Below are 15357 nucleotides of genomic sequence, written 5' to 3'. Positions count from 1 at the left end.
TGGCAAAGACTGGATTCAATTCTTATATATTAAAGAAGAAGTGACAGTGGTCCAGGTCTGCTTATGCAGAAGTTTTATTAATAAGCTGTGACAACAATTAGGAAATATTGAAGTGAGATGAGTCATCCAGATTTGGAAGGCCCTAGAAAACACCCACATAGCTATGACAGAAAGTGCAGGAGGGAAAATGGCTTAACATCAAGAAGGCCCAGGAAAGAGAGATGACAATCAGCTATTTTACACGTTCTTATATATATATATATATATATATATATATATATATAATAGATATATTTACTCCTTAGCTATTTTGCTGATTGTTACCGGCTGCTTGCCACTAAAACCCATTTACCTCTGATAAAAGCTGGTATTCATACAGTGTGTTCCACCCTTAGGCCAACTCTGGGGATAAAACACTATGGAAGTGCTTAAGGAAACAAACATTTCATGTGTGCCTGTTGAAATGCTCAATATTTATCATTATGTCAGATATTGAAAACATTTCTTATATATTAGATAGTTTTCCTCGTGATACATAATATTTGAATTGGAAAGGAAATCGCACAAACAATAGCTTTGTAACAAAATTATCACATATAAATATGCCAATTAGGACTAATAGAAGAAAACTTCTATCTTTATTCCTATGGTATGCCTTCATTTAAAGCTGGAATATTAAACAACAGTATTGTTGCTCACAGCAGAGAGCAGCCAAGGCTGTATGGTGATCAAAAGCATTTCTAAACAGCCTAATTCCCAGTTTGTCAGATTTCCTCTTGTCTGTCCTTGGGCCTTCACCAACACCTTGTTAAGGGAAAGTTCCACACGGGGACCATGGAGGAGGTTCTGCCCTCACGCACCATAGCCACAAACACTTCCATCATCTGCAAACTGACAATTCTCAACTTCGCACCCCTCGTTTTATTCACAGGCTGGGCAAGAAAAATATCCTTTTCCAGTTTCTAACAAGTTGTTCGAGTTTGATAAGCTCTTTTTATTCCCACTGAATTAGTTGAATAAGCTACAGAAAGAACAGGGCTTTGTTGCAGGCAGCTCTAGGTCCAGATTTCCCCCAGCCCTCTAGGTGCACACATACGTTTCCCAGACATTTTATTGTTGTTTAAGCTATAATCATAGATTAGACATTGCCATTTAAAACTTACTTGGTGCATTTTAGGACCTGCCATGCTTTTGCACAGGATCCGTGTTCTCCCATTCCTTCTGCTGCTGAGAGGTCGTTCCCCAAAGGCCATCCTCGTGTTGTGCTTTGGGGTGCTGCACACCCAGCCCAGCACCAAACAGCCCTGGGTACGCAGCCACGAAGCCACGTGTTAGATAAAAACATGGGGCCAAGACATTTAGAAAGAGAAAGCCTGGGTTGGTTCTAGGTCCTGGGGTCTTTTTTGAGCTATCAAATTGCACTTGAATTACATTTTCAAGCTTTTTACAACATCAAGGAATGCTTGGAGGTTTTGATTTTCTCTCAAGCATAATCCCGAGTTTCCCAATGTCATGACTTGCCTTTGATTGCTGAGGTAAAATGAAGAATGAAAAATGACTGCAACACCTGGCAGTGCTGGAGGCTTCCAGCTCTGTGTCTAAAACCAAAATAAATATGTACCTATAAATTCACTCTAAAACCTCTTCTGTTAACAAAAATACCCACTAACAATTCTTCTACTTTGTCTTTCTTATCTTCTATATCTGTAGCTATTACATGTATATCCTGTTTATGATATCTAAAGTATTCATCAAAGCATTACATGTAAAACAGATACACAAGCTAACGGTAGAGCCAGCAGCGGGCAACTGTTGGCTCACTACACAAAGCTTCATGTCCAAAATGAGGGAGGCAGAGAGAGACCTACACTGCATCTCTGAGCGAGTTTTCTGACTCATAGCTAGGTGCTTCAACCTGGGGAAGCTTCAACCTGGGGGAAGCTGTGCTCCACAGGACCCCCTTCCCAAGCCAGTCACTGAGCTACAAAGCTGGGCCAACACGAGTGCTGGGCTGCAATTCCCACCTTGAACACAGCCCCCTGCTCCCCCTTCCTGCTTCAGAGGAAGGAATCTGCAAGCCCCCACTTACACTTTTTGGCTGCTTTTCAGCCAGCTTCAGCTGGCATAGGTGTTGTGTAGAAAAACCCATACACAGCCCACAGCTTCCAGCACTTGTTTTGTGCTCAGCCCACACACTTCATTGCTGAGTCGGTCGGTGCCTCAGCACAAGCTGTACACCAAAGTGAAGACCTTTCCCAACCTTGTAGAGAAGAAGAAAGCAAGGCATCCAAGCACAGCGATCTTATTTTTAAAGCTTGGGTTTAACCCACGAGAAGTCCCATGTGAAGCAGAGCTGGAGGAGAACACCCTCTGTCCTCTGTGAGCCTGTGCAGGTCAGTAACCCAGAGACCATTCCTCTACTGCAGGGCAAGCTTTCTGCTGGATGAGAGAGCTCAGGCAGGCTGAGGAAGGGAAGAGCATGGGAAGCAGCTGGGGAGGGTGGGAGCACGACTTGCCTGTTGTGAGATTGTCTCATGTCAAGGATCTTCAGACTGAGAAACAACAGGGCATTAAAGAAGGATGACAAGGCAATGACTTTGAATATAGCTGAACAACTAAACCGAGAAAGCAAGATTTTATTGCTTAGAATTATTTTAAATTCTCTTACGTGATATAAACTGAAAATAAGTGCATATAATCTGCTAACCAAGATTTTTCTGCCACAGAAAGTATCAGCTCTGTAAGAACTGGGATCGATGTGCCGGAGTGTTGGTGACAGAGAGCAACTCCTACAATTCTAAGAGGTGAGGGGACCTGGGCAGATGAACAGATAATTCATCCCCACGCAAAACCCACCAACTGACATCACTGTGAGATCAGGACACACTTGTATATTCTTCCCAAATAACTCATGTGTCTTATTTTGATCAGCCGTCCTGAGAGTCTCTTCAAGCAGCTAATCCGGTTTATGACATCATACAAGCCAGTAACTTGATCAAGTAGGACAGTATTTTGTATAAGAAACACTATCTTGAAATTTCTAAGCCTCTCTGAAGGAGCAGACCTCTTTTCTCACCATCAAGGGGTGAAATTAAGTGAAGGATTACCATCAGACACCTTTGCTTATAGCACATTTCACATAAGCAATGCTGAGCAAGGCTTCCAGTTCTCTGCAGAAGAAAAATGAAATCACAAACAGAGAGTTTTAACAGGTTTTCCAGTACCAAAAATATGGCAACAGGTAACAAACAGCCTCACTTCAAAGCATTTAATGAAACAAAGATATTAATGCATTAAGCTTTGGGCATTTTTTAAATGAGCATAATTATAATCAGGAAATTGATTATGTGTTTGCAAAAAATACTTGCAATATGCCAAGCTGCCAAGCACTCTCTTTTTCTTCTGGCAAAAAGAAAAAACAACCCCCCAAAAAACATAAAATAAACTAAATCCATCTCCAAGGATTTATCCAAAGAGGAAGAGCTGAAGGGATAAACTCCACCATATTAAATAGACTTTTCCGATTCTGTCTGGAGAAGGAAATCAACTGAGAGAGTGAGTTAAAAAACAAATGCTCCAGGGAATGGATATGGTGGTTTTTACTGTAATTCTTTCAGCTTGATATTCAACTGATGTTTTCTTTCGTGCAAGTTTAGCCTAAAGAGGGATGATCCAGAGCCTTTCATGTGTTGCTCCTCAAGAATAGACTGTCAGTTTTATACGCTGGAAATCCCTGGATCCTGCCTTTAATAAGCTTTTATTTTAAAATTCAAACGGCCATCTAACCTCTAGAAACTGTGGCTCCAGAAGGATCAAGATGCTCTGTGTATCTCACTACACAAGGCCAACCAAGACGGCCAACAGGCTAAGCAAGCTGCAACAGACAGCAAGACTTCCCAACTGCAATCCAGTGGTTACGCTCCAATGTTTATTAATAACATAAATTAAGAGTGTAAAATATAAATTCCAAGGCAGTAAGTCATTTTATTCTGCTTCCTTATTGAAGCAAAGCTGTGCATCCAAGCTCCTATCCCAGCCCAGAACTTTTGAACCTGCTGGCCAGTTTGATGCAGACCTGATAGCGGAATAGAGGTCTCAAAGGTACTATAAAAGGTTTGCAAAAATAGGCATCTGTGCAGGAGAAAAAAATCTGATAAATTCCCAGACTGAGGGAAAGGCCTCAGTGTGAGATCACACTTTATTAAAGCAGCACAGAATTCACGAGCAAAAGCCCTTAGAAACGCTCGAGCCGCACGAAAAGCTTAAATCAGGGCTCACACCTCCCTCAACACACCTGCGTCAGCCGAGCAGGAGACACACACCTGTAGGAACCCAACTTCATTAGCTGCAGCACTCACAGAAGTACTCATTAAACTCTTCACAACTGCACTCAGCTCCTTGCCGTGGACAGCATCCAACTGTCCCAGGTCTCTGTCCTCAGGCACCCAGGACCAGGCAATAGTGCTGGAGCAGAAGCACCAGCCCAGCCAGGGCTGGTAGAAGGGCTGCACAATGGCTTTGCCCCAATGTCGAGAGCTGCAGTGGGTTCTGCTGCTTTGCCCTGCCCTTCCCAGCATGTGCCACCACAGGTCCCACCAGCTCACCACACCACAACGTACTTCCAGCATGCACAAAGAACGGTTGCCACATTCTGTGAGTGAAAGGCTTTGCTTTGCTCCCCACGCCTCACCAAATCCCATTCAACACCATCCTTGGCCTTCACTCCTCTGCTGCCCGTGTTCATCCTTGCATACAGCTCCCCTCGCTCCCTCGTCCATCAAGTCCCAGACTCATCTCATTTCTTTCCCATCTGCTCTTCTCTCATCCCTCTGGTGACACCTCGCTTGCTACTCTCTCAGGCTGTTCACTTAATGGATTTCTTCCCTTGAGAAACAGCTTTTCAAAAATCACATCTTCTGCACCTAACAACTCAATCCTGGAACAAGGTCTTGCTCTAAAACTGCTGCATTGCCTATTCAAACGCATTAATGATACACAACAAAACGATACTGTGATAATCCTCAAATAACCTGCTGCATCCCTAAGAGAATAACAGGCTACAAAATGGAGGAAATTACAGCCAGACTTGATGCGATTTAAAATTAACTTTACTGCCGAACACCTGAAAGAAATGTATTCTTTGGTTCAGAACACAGCGTGCATTAAAGTTTACAGTTTAGCACAGAAAAAATGCCCAGGTTTGAAGGCATATATGGCACAGGAACACTCTGATATTGTTTGAAGGTATAGCAAATGCTACCGCTTGCTGTCTGCTCCCAGAGCACCAAGAGGGATGGACACCAAATAGCACAGTGCCTTTAAGAATCGTTTGGATGGAGTCAAAGCTCTGCTCTCATAGTGTAAAGAGGCACCACTGAACTCCACCCGCAGACACAAACGAATGCCTTGTGCTGACATACTCTATGGAATTTCCCCCCAATTACTCCTAATTCAGGTATGTGGTTCCACTCTAAGTAACAGAGTGTTACAGATATGAGAACTTACGTTCAATATCTCTTAATACTCCTAGGATCGTCACACCATGGAAATGACAACTTCCCACCTCATTTATTGAGCACCTGGTTCATAAATTTAACATTTATAGGTCAGAAAATACTCCTTAAGCTGGTGGGTCTGAATTCTCAGATAAAAGATGAACTATTTATACAGAAGTGATAGCTAATGCACTTAGTTTTCAGATAAGGGATAAGAAAAGACATCTGAAAATACGTAAAGCATTAAAAGAAGTTGAAACCATTTGGTGTAGACAGAGCAATCACAAAACAGTGCGGTCAAGGAATGTTTTCAGCCCACACGTGACCCACCGGTAGCTCTGTCAGCTGGCAGCAATACACTCACTGCTGGAACAGGAGTTCCCAAATCTGCACTGCTCAGACATCGCTGCTGGGGACAGCGGAGGCTGCTGGTGCTGTGCTGGACTATATGCACACAGATGAATGGGCAGAAGAGTAAGGTCCTCCTGCACACTTAAACTCCGTCCTTCCCCCAGATCAACATCCCAGCAGTCCTCTTAAGTTTCCTGTTTCCCAGTTGCATGTTTTAATCAACAACCCCCATTCCTCCATGCTGCTCCCCACCCTCCTTTCACTCCTCAATGCGACTCCAGCCAATTATGCTCATGAATTCTGAATCACAGCTGTAGGTCTGTGGGCAGGCAGAGGGAGAGCTAGGAGAGCACAGCACCAAGATGCCATGGGTTGATGTACCTGCCATGTCACTTGCCTGGTGGAAACACCATCCTGAGGCAAAATGCTCCCTTCTGGAACTGCCCAGCCCAGAGGCACTCGCCCCTTGCTGCTGCTGGTGGGTGCTTGGAGGGCCCATGCAGAACGGGAGCTGACAGCCACAGAGCCTGCACTGGAGCTGTCTGCAGAGGGATGCTGTTACACTCAGCATCCTTGGCTCTGGGGGCTGTGCTCCCCAAACCTTCCCTCCTTCCCTGTCCAGCAGAGGTTGCACTTCTTACATTCACAGCAACAGAAATTTGCTTCTCCCTTGATGGGGCCCCCCTTAAAAAAAAAAATCAATGCTTAAACACTGTCTCTGTTAACTTTTTGGGGAGAAGCAGAGACAGGCAAGCTCAAGCTGTGATCTCTAAGCACTCATGAGGCAAGCAGATGTACCTATCAGTATCTTAATAACAAAAGGCTCATTGTTACTTCTGGGGTAGCAGAAAGAACTACCTGTACTCCAGCCCATCACTACAACACCTCTTCCAATTCCACTACAGTAGAGGTATTTTGAGTTCACTAATATAACTGATGCGTTCATCTGGGGGCAGATATCAAAGCCTTTCATGCACACATCTTCTTCCTAGTGTCATTTAACTCAATTCCAGTTCACAAGTGACCACTACATGCCACACAGCAACTTCTAGTAGCCTGTCACAGTGCACAACAGCTAGTATACCTACAGAGAGACATTCTGGATCGCTTTTCAGTGCCAGCTAGTCTCATAAAGACTGATCATACATCTGCACAAAGCAGAAGGTAAACTGACGATCAGCCCCTAAGCCACTGCTTTGAATGGGGGAAAAATCAAGTCTTAAGACAAAGGAGAAAAAGAAAAAATACTTCTACTTCCTCAAACAGTTAAAGGAGTTATTCCGGACAGCTGTCTCAGTGACTGCAGTACTGTGGAAAATTAAGTAACATCTGTAATGAATAAAATTATCGTCATCTCACATTTTTACTTTCCCTGCTGTTAGAGGCTCGTTCCCACTACATACTTGGAGGAGTTACTGTTTAAACCAAACAGACCATTTTGGAACCGAGCTGTTATGCAAACAATGCACTCTGTATTCCAACTAACAGCAATGCTCTGCTAGTCTGGACAAGGCAAGATGCACAAGTAGAGCTTACTCTATTTTTCTTTTGGTGCAGTTGATCAACATAATTTATGACAGTAATGATGAAAGATACCTTCCTATCTAAAAATCAGACACTTAAGGATATAAACACATAATAACCTTTCACGGGCTTCTATTTGTCTTTCATTTATGTCTTTAAATATTCGCATCCTTTTTACGTATTTTTAGTTGCAAGTCATCGCAGTGATATTAAGTGCTCTTCAATGAGAGATATAAAGATGTACCTCTATCATCATCTCTTAACAAGTTTGCACAGCAGTACCTGCGTATGCAGATTTATACCACAGATGTTATCTTTATCTCAGAGTTACATTAAATTACTTATCTGTGACACTTGAGTAAGATCAAAGATCCCGAGCAATGCAAGCTTCCTGCACCGTGCCTTAAACAATTTAATAACCTTAAAGCATCAAATCGGTACGTTCCATGCCTTGCATTTTAATGCTATTCTCCGGATACCTGGTTTGTGTTGGTAGAAAAGATCATACCTAAGAACAAATGCAATCCAAGGCAATATTTAAAGATTAGATTATCCTTCATTGCAAATAGCTCGTTTGTTTATTATCACATTGCTTTATTCTTGTTTTGCCTCTTTATACCACGAAAATGCTGAATATTCAGTTTAGATTTCCCAGCAGCTTTTTATTTTAGTCTAAAAACATTTACCTAACACATTCTTAACAAGCAAAGTGAAGAAAATCCAGCCATCTGTCTCTACATTACAATAACAGTTATGGAAGAGTAGATTATTCTATATAGCAAGAAATTTAATGCTAGGAATTCTTGTACTTTAAGCACCGGCGTGCTCGCACCAGTTTTGTATATAAGAATGTTCAGCACCAACACGCAGCAGAAACAATGATTTATAAGGAAACAGAAGACAAAATACATTCAAGATATTAAATGCATTCAATATTGTAATCATGCTATACGTCCATGCTTCAAACTGAGGAAAAAAAAAGAAGAAAGATTCATGCCATTATTTTTCCATCTCCAGCACTTCCCTAGTTCTAAAATAGCACTAAACATACTCAAAATGACTTGCTGGAAACAAACACAATGCAGAGAGAGAGTCGAATCCTTACCTGGGAAACCCCCTTGTACCATTGCTGTACCAGCATGTACTTCAAGGTATCTGCATTCCTGACAAACATTCAGTGCTGTAAGCAGCTCAAATCCTCACACAGGCTCAGTGCTCGTCTTTCTTCTGACGACCTTGGGCCTATTTTTCTGAGATTTTTCTCTCCTTAAGGGCAAACCGTCTGTCTGGTTCTATTATGAGATGCCATCAATTATATTAATTTCAAGCTACCCACAAGCTAACAGTTACATCTGCCAGCAGATGAAAGCTGCCTATGCAAGCATGCAGGGAGCAGCAGATCCCTGGTTTCCCACATCTGACCCACTGATGCTCCACGGCTGCTGTTTGTGCACTGCCTGGCTGTGCTAGCATTCAAATGACATCTCTATCCCCAACACGAGTCACCTCAAATGGTTGTTTGTGTCACTGCGAGCTGCAGGTACTGCCACGCTTAATGGCCCTGCTCATGGCAAGGGAACAGTTAATGGGCGTTATTTATCGAAGCATCCTTCTCGTGCAAACAACAGGGGTTAAAAATTGCATTTCTCAGTCAAACGGCTCCAGTAAATAAAATGTGCTGTTTAGCAATGCTGCATATCCTGCAGTTTCCCAGCACTGATACGCATTCGTGGATTATTGTTGCTGCCTTTTAGCATGTCAGAAAACAAAACCCATCTGTTATTAAAGCACAAGAAAAATTCAAACTTCATCCTAACTTGGATTTTAATGCAACTCGGAATGAGCAGTATTAGTTCCATGGCAGCGAGTGTGCTGAACCAATATATCGAGGAGAATCACAATCCCTCATTTAGTCATTAAAGAGATAAAGCATCTTTCTCCATTTATAAATACACTCACTCATTTTGGGAATTCCTTACTCATTCTCTGTTCCAAATGGTACGTTTAAATTAACTCAAAATTCGCAGTTATTTTGGTAATGCCATTAATTTGTTCATTTTTAAAGATCATTGTCCTTTCTTTAGAGCGTGTATCACAGCACACACAAAGCCATCTGTTCGGTGCATTATGTACAAGCACACAGTAAGGAAAAAAAAAAATAATACAAGTCCCAGCTGCAATTTTACTATTAATTCATCAAAAATGTAATTTCCTTTTGCAGCACTTCATCAGATGCTGAAAACTGTGCACGTGATTCACAAATAGAGAAGAAAACAGCGCGATTACAGAAACCCCCAACTAACCCCCAGCCCCAAACTGCAGTGACACCAGCATCGTAATGTATCCTCCCGTGGCACAGCAGCTTGCTGCCTGCCTGGAATGCACAGCCCTTCTGGATGCTCTAGTAGGACTGGCTACAAAACTTACATGTTTTTAGCTAATTATGGGTCAGGATAAGAAAAGGAAAAGCAGATTAGCGGTACAGTCATATTAAACAGAGATTAACACAGCAAGAAAATAAAGTCACTGCTCTATTTGTCTAATCCTGACTCCTGCACGGTCTTTAGAAACGCACTGTGCTAAATACACTTGTTAATATGTTTAAGGCAATTAATTATTGCAATTGTTTTTGTTTTGAAAATTTTATTTTCCTAAAGCTTGAAGCATTTTTCCAGGCTACATCTTACTCCTTGAACATCTTCTCTATTTGCTGTTGATTGCAGTGACATCTATTGGAGAGGCAGTGTTTGGCTACACAAACTGCCTCACCTGGAGATCACAGGGTTTGGTTTGCCACCCCTCCAGCCCCCACATTAAAATTCCTTCTCCTCTGTTTCAGCACCATTTTACGTCAGGCAAACTCTACACTGTTGGATACTCAAGACTTAAACTGCTTTATCGATGTTTTTGTTTAGCTACTGGTCATCATTCCCTTTTCCAAAGGGACAATGGTATTTTGCTATCTTCATCCACAGCAGAACACAAACACCTTGAGGGCGCACCAACAGCACCCCACATGCTTGGCCATACACTCCATTAAGTCTCAGCTGAACTCTGTAGCATTTTTTAGCTTTTGTTTTTGATGGAAGCCATCCTCCTCTCCCATGAGTACCAACATCACTGATGTTATGGAAGCTGTGAAAGCCTTGGGTTCGCTCACCCAAGCCAATCCACACATACAGGGAGACTTGCCCCTCGTTCACCCTAAGCAGCCACAGGTCGATCACAAAGGAAAACACATGGCTGAAACATTAAAGAAGTTTTGCTTCACTAGAAGCAGCGCCATTCCTCAAAAGCAGGTTAGGAAAACAAATCATTACGCTTTCTTACAGCTTCATTGATTTTTGCATTATCTGCAGACAAAATAAAAGGAAGGGGGCATTATTATCCCCTTATTAGATACAGTCAAACATCCTTGCAGACAGGAAGTCTGAGCGCTGCAGCATCTAGTCCATTATCTTAGTCACCTTTCACTATTTTTTTTATTATCTATTTTTATTATTTTAAGCTTATTTGAAACCCACCGGATCAATCTCAGTCTCTCAACTAGACAAGAACTTTTACTAAAAATAAATAAATAAATTATCAATTGAAATCAAAGTTTCCAAGTTCTTCTAGTGGCTGTCTTGACAATTTTCTAATAATTGTTTAAGGCCTTTCTTCAGCTATGACTGCCTCAACTCCATTACAAAAATATATCCAAACTGTGCAGCTACAAATGCCCCAAGGAAAAGCTTACAAAACATTCCATTACAAACTACTCTGCCCATCCATTTCCTCTGCTTCTTTTTACTACTAACCCCTCATTACGGCAATAAGCCACAACAGGGTGCACATTAGTCTATTAACAGACTCTTAGTGCACACCTACAGCCATCCACCACTAAGGAAAATACACCAATGCCTATTGACACAGTCTGCAGCACAGCTGCTCCGAAGTACAAATGGCTCCTTTGTATGCTTTCACTCCCTTTTATTTGTTTTTATTTGTTTTTGGTTTTTTGTTTTCAAATTCTATCCAAAATCTGATGTTTTTAACATTTGGGAAACCTAAAAAAAAGAGCAATTCTTTATGGAGAGTGACATCCTCCAAAATCACCTCCGTCACTGTAATATTTTCAGGTTTATTTCTAAGACGAAGCGTTCTGAAGGCTCTTTTTGCAGCAGGGTGAAGGATCACCAAGCTGGTCCGCCACACAGTTAAATAAGCAAGCAAGGAAACGAGTTGTCTTCTACAAATCCTGTAAGCTTAGCCTTGTCCAGCTGATAGGGCTGTAACTGCCATTCACCTCCAAAGGAGTCGAGTTTTACACAAGTATTTGAAAATGTGAATTTGGAGCCTTAAAACAGTGAAGTCAAAGCACAGAGTGAGTAAACAAGCAGCACAGGACACAGAGTCAGAGCTGGATATTGATACAGATCCAACAGAGGAAATGGTACTTTCAGCTTGCCTTCAATACGCAGCATAACACTATTTAGGGACTTAGAAGATGCCCATTGAGACACAAATGGTTCAAACTAATTTGGAATATAAAGAGAAGCAAGTACGAAGGTAAGGATGCAAGAAGAATTATTTGAAAAAATAAAACAAACTCTGGATCTTCTTTGCAATGTCAGTGGAGCTCAGCATTTAAACCGCAGAAACGCAGAGGATGTATGAAATTTCTGTAAACCAAATTCAGCACCCAATAAGGATTTGCCCTTTTTGGATCAAAAACTACCTTTGAAAAGAGAAGGCAGAACACCTTCAAGAAATGACTGTTACAGTGAGCCAGCAATGAAAGCCACAGTTTCATGATGGAAAAGCAGAAATAAAAGGGAGCACTGCAAAAAGGCAAGTGAGTTTAAGTCCCAAAGGGGAAAGGAAATCAATATCAAAAGGTTATTCAGCCACCTTAAGGGGAAAACAGACTGAACATGGAGACTGTGAAGCAGTGTGGACAGGATGGAAAGGAAAGAAACATGTTCTGTCTTACAGTAGGAGGTCCAACAGTGCTTTGCTTTCATTTTCAGTATGAGGAATGATGAAGAACATGAGGCAAAAGATGAGAGTATGGAAGGACAAGCATGGAGAAAAAGTGTGAAGTGGAGCAAGTGAACTATTTCTGCCATAAGAAAGAAACTGATGAGTTGGTTCACGATATTTAAGTTGTATTAATAAGAATGCTAAATAAATAAATAACTACATTCATCAGTAGCACAACCAGAATATGCAGATATAACAGCTCTACAACCTCAATATGCCCTTCTAAGGCTGTCCACATGATTGGCACAGATTGAGAACCACGGGGTGTAAATGAAAGAAGGAGAGACTGTGACATGAGTTCACTCGAAATGACACCTCTTCCTTCCAGGATACCTCATTTTCTAAATACAGAAGACAATACATTAAGTTCACCTCATGTTCAGTGAAGCTCAGTAAATAATAAAGTTCATAAAAAGATAGAACTAGCATATCAAGTGAACAAGGAATAGACCAACATGAACATGCAAATTGGTGCTGTCAAGAGGGCAGGTACTTCCCTGGACTAAGATTGCTGGGATGCTGCTGAAGAATGAGGACAAAAATGAGGGACATTAAGGTGGTCACAAATATAACACTGTGCTCAAATTCACAGAGAAAACTGTTTTTCAAGTCATCACAGAAAAGAAACTGTGAGGTCCATTCTGCAGCTGCTGAGATGCTTGAGTTTCAAACCAAGTGCTCCTCCTGACTACCACCTACCACCCAAAACACCAAAAAAACTTTCTTGCTCTTCTTCCAAAACCTTCTCACCTCCACCAATAAACCAACCAATCTCATTAATTATCTCTCCAATGGCACACCACTGCCAGCAAGGAGGAGGAAGTCAGCAAGAGAAGCTGGAAGAGCTTTCCCATCAGCAGGCCTCAGGATCAGAGCTTACACTGGGTGAGAGCCATACCTGCTCCAAAGGCAAAAGTTACAATGGCATCTGTCTGCTTTGGTTTGGCCCTAACTTGGGAAAATACAAGCCACTCCAAGAAACAGATGAGGAAAAACAACATTGCTGCTAATAAACAAGTATGCAGTTTTGGTACAAGAGAGTGCAATAACAACAACAAAAAGCATCGGCGTGTCTCATTTAAGAAAATAATGCTGTATTCTTACCTGTGATTTTAGTATCTCTAAATAAGTTATGCAAGACAAGCTATGAATAACAGTACTGCATTTATCTAAGTTGGAATTCATAAAGCAATATCGTGGAACATCACTTCTGTGGAAAACTCTCAAGTTGCACTACAAGCCCCTAAATGGCTGCTCAGGGTGCTAATCACTGCAGTTTGTTAAGAAGGAAAGAAAAAAAAGATAGTTGCAGAACCTTTCCTCAGAAGATGTCATAAAGACGGAACAGCTTCTTTCAGAACAGCACTGAAAAAATAAATCAACATATTTTTCTTTTTAAAGGAAAATGTTTTGTTTGAATAGCAATGCCCCAAAATCAACTGCAGGCTTTGCTGGGTGAGGACCATGCACCCATGGTTCTCAGCCTAGGACTGCTCAGCTACCACCAAAATTACAAGAGTAAAGCACAAAGTCTGACTTCCATGGGTGACACCACTGCCAAAGCAAGCACTCTACAGCTCACTTAGACCTTTTTAGACTGAAAGCAGAGCCCTCGTTACATGTCTCCTGAAGGGAGCTATAGGATCCTGGCTGGGAAGAGAAGGCCAGGTAAGTTACAAATCAGCAGCCCTCAGTGAGAACAAATTTGAGGATTAGATCCTACTGCCACACAGCACTGCTTCCATCACACAAGCAGAAAAAGGCAGCCATGTTTATCACCTCATACAATCCAACTACATCACACAAACATCATCTGACACAACAACTGTAGCATCACTTACTCTCTGCACAAGCATCCTCCTCCTCTTCATCCACGCTGGCTTCCTCCGAGTGCAGTCTTTCAAGTGCTCTGTAAGGAGGTGGCAGTTTCATTGGAGGTGGGGCCCCATACTTTCTCTGATGGATTCAAAGTAAAAATAATTACATGCTTTGTATCCTCCATGCATGAGAAAAAAAAACACCATCCTATTAGCTCCATGTGTTCATACATAGCACTTAATCACAACAATAAAACCTGGAGCACAGATTTTTTTAGGCAAGAAAACAGAAAAATTAGTAACAACATAAAAAAAAATACAACTGAGAATGTACAGCTGTTGAAAAAATACTCGTGTATCAGACATGAAAGTATGAATATTAATCAGAGGCTGAAAATAAACACTGAATCATACCCCCATTTCTCATTAGAAATGCTCAACAGAGTTGTCTTCTACTGCCTGAAGTCCACAGACTTTTAATATTTAAAGGAAGAACTCAGCTTTTATGTGTCACGGTAATATTTAGACCCTCGACTTCATTTTGGTTAAAATTAAAAATAATAATAATAATTTGAATTATAACGCACAATAAAATTCTATTACCTCACATAAATAGAGACAGCTCCTATAATGATGCATGTAGCGGCGCATAGCAGGCATAAAGAACGGGCTCAGGGTCTGATGACAACAGCCGCTCCTTCGTCCAAAGCAACAGTTTTATAGCTGGCAGTAAGTGGATGGTGCCTCAGTTGGCTATGTGATTTCATCAAATTGCATTCAACTGTATCCCATGCACCCTCACCACTAATAGCAGGATGCACTTTAGAAAGTGAACACCGAGTGCGTTGTGCCAACAGAACAGCCCAAATGCCTATAATGAGTTTTGCTATCACTGGGAATTGCAGAACACCCAAACATCAAACCTAGAATAAAATTTTCTATTAGGTATAATGGAAGCTGAACCTGCATATAGACTCCTAAACTCTTGAACCTAAATTCGTGTGGAGCAGTTCAAATAGCCAATGGCAATATCAGCTCCACACATTTTTGGAGGTAAGACTGGCATCATCCCATCAGTGTAAATGAGTATCACTGTAATTTGCTAGCAACTCAGAGCCTAACATTTGGCCCTTAGCCATTTAAGA

At 41.6% G+C, this 15357-nt stretch overlaps 1 protein-coding gene across 6 annotated transcripts in view; it reads right to left on the bottom strand.

Moving 5' to 3' along the window:
* The window catches only part of PATJ (PATJ crumbs cell polarity complex component), a 136608-nt gene that overhangs the window by 60747 nt on the left and 60504 nt on the right, over positions 1 to 15357 (bottom strand). For all 6 annotated transcript variants that reach the window (XM_072343695.1, XM_072343698.1, XM_072343696.1 and 3 more), the window contains exon 27: positions 14237 to 14351. In XM_072343695.1, the coding sequence (XP_072199796.1) occupies positions 14237 to 14351 (115 nt within the window). The remainder of the gene's footprint in view (positions 1 to 14236; positions 14352 to 15357) is intronic.

Source organism: Excalfactoria chinensis, chromosome 8, assembly GCF_039878825.1.
Source record: "Excalfactoria chinensis isolate bCotChi1 chromosome 8, bCotChi1.hap2, whole genome shotgun sequence".
Lineage (NCBI taxonomy): Eukaryota > Metazoa > Chordata > Aves > Galliformes > Phasianidae > Excalfactoria > Excalfactoria chinensis.
Note: the sequence above shows the minus strand (reverse complement) of the source record. Positions and strands in the feature narration are given on the sequence as shown.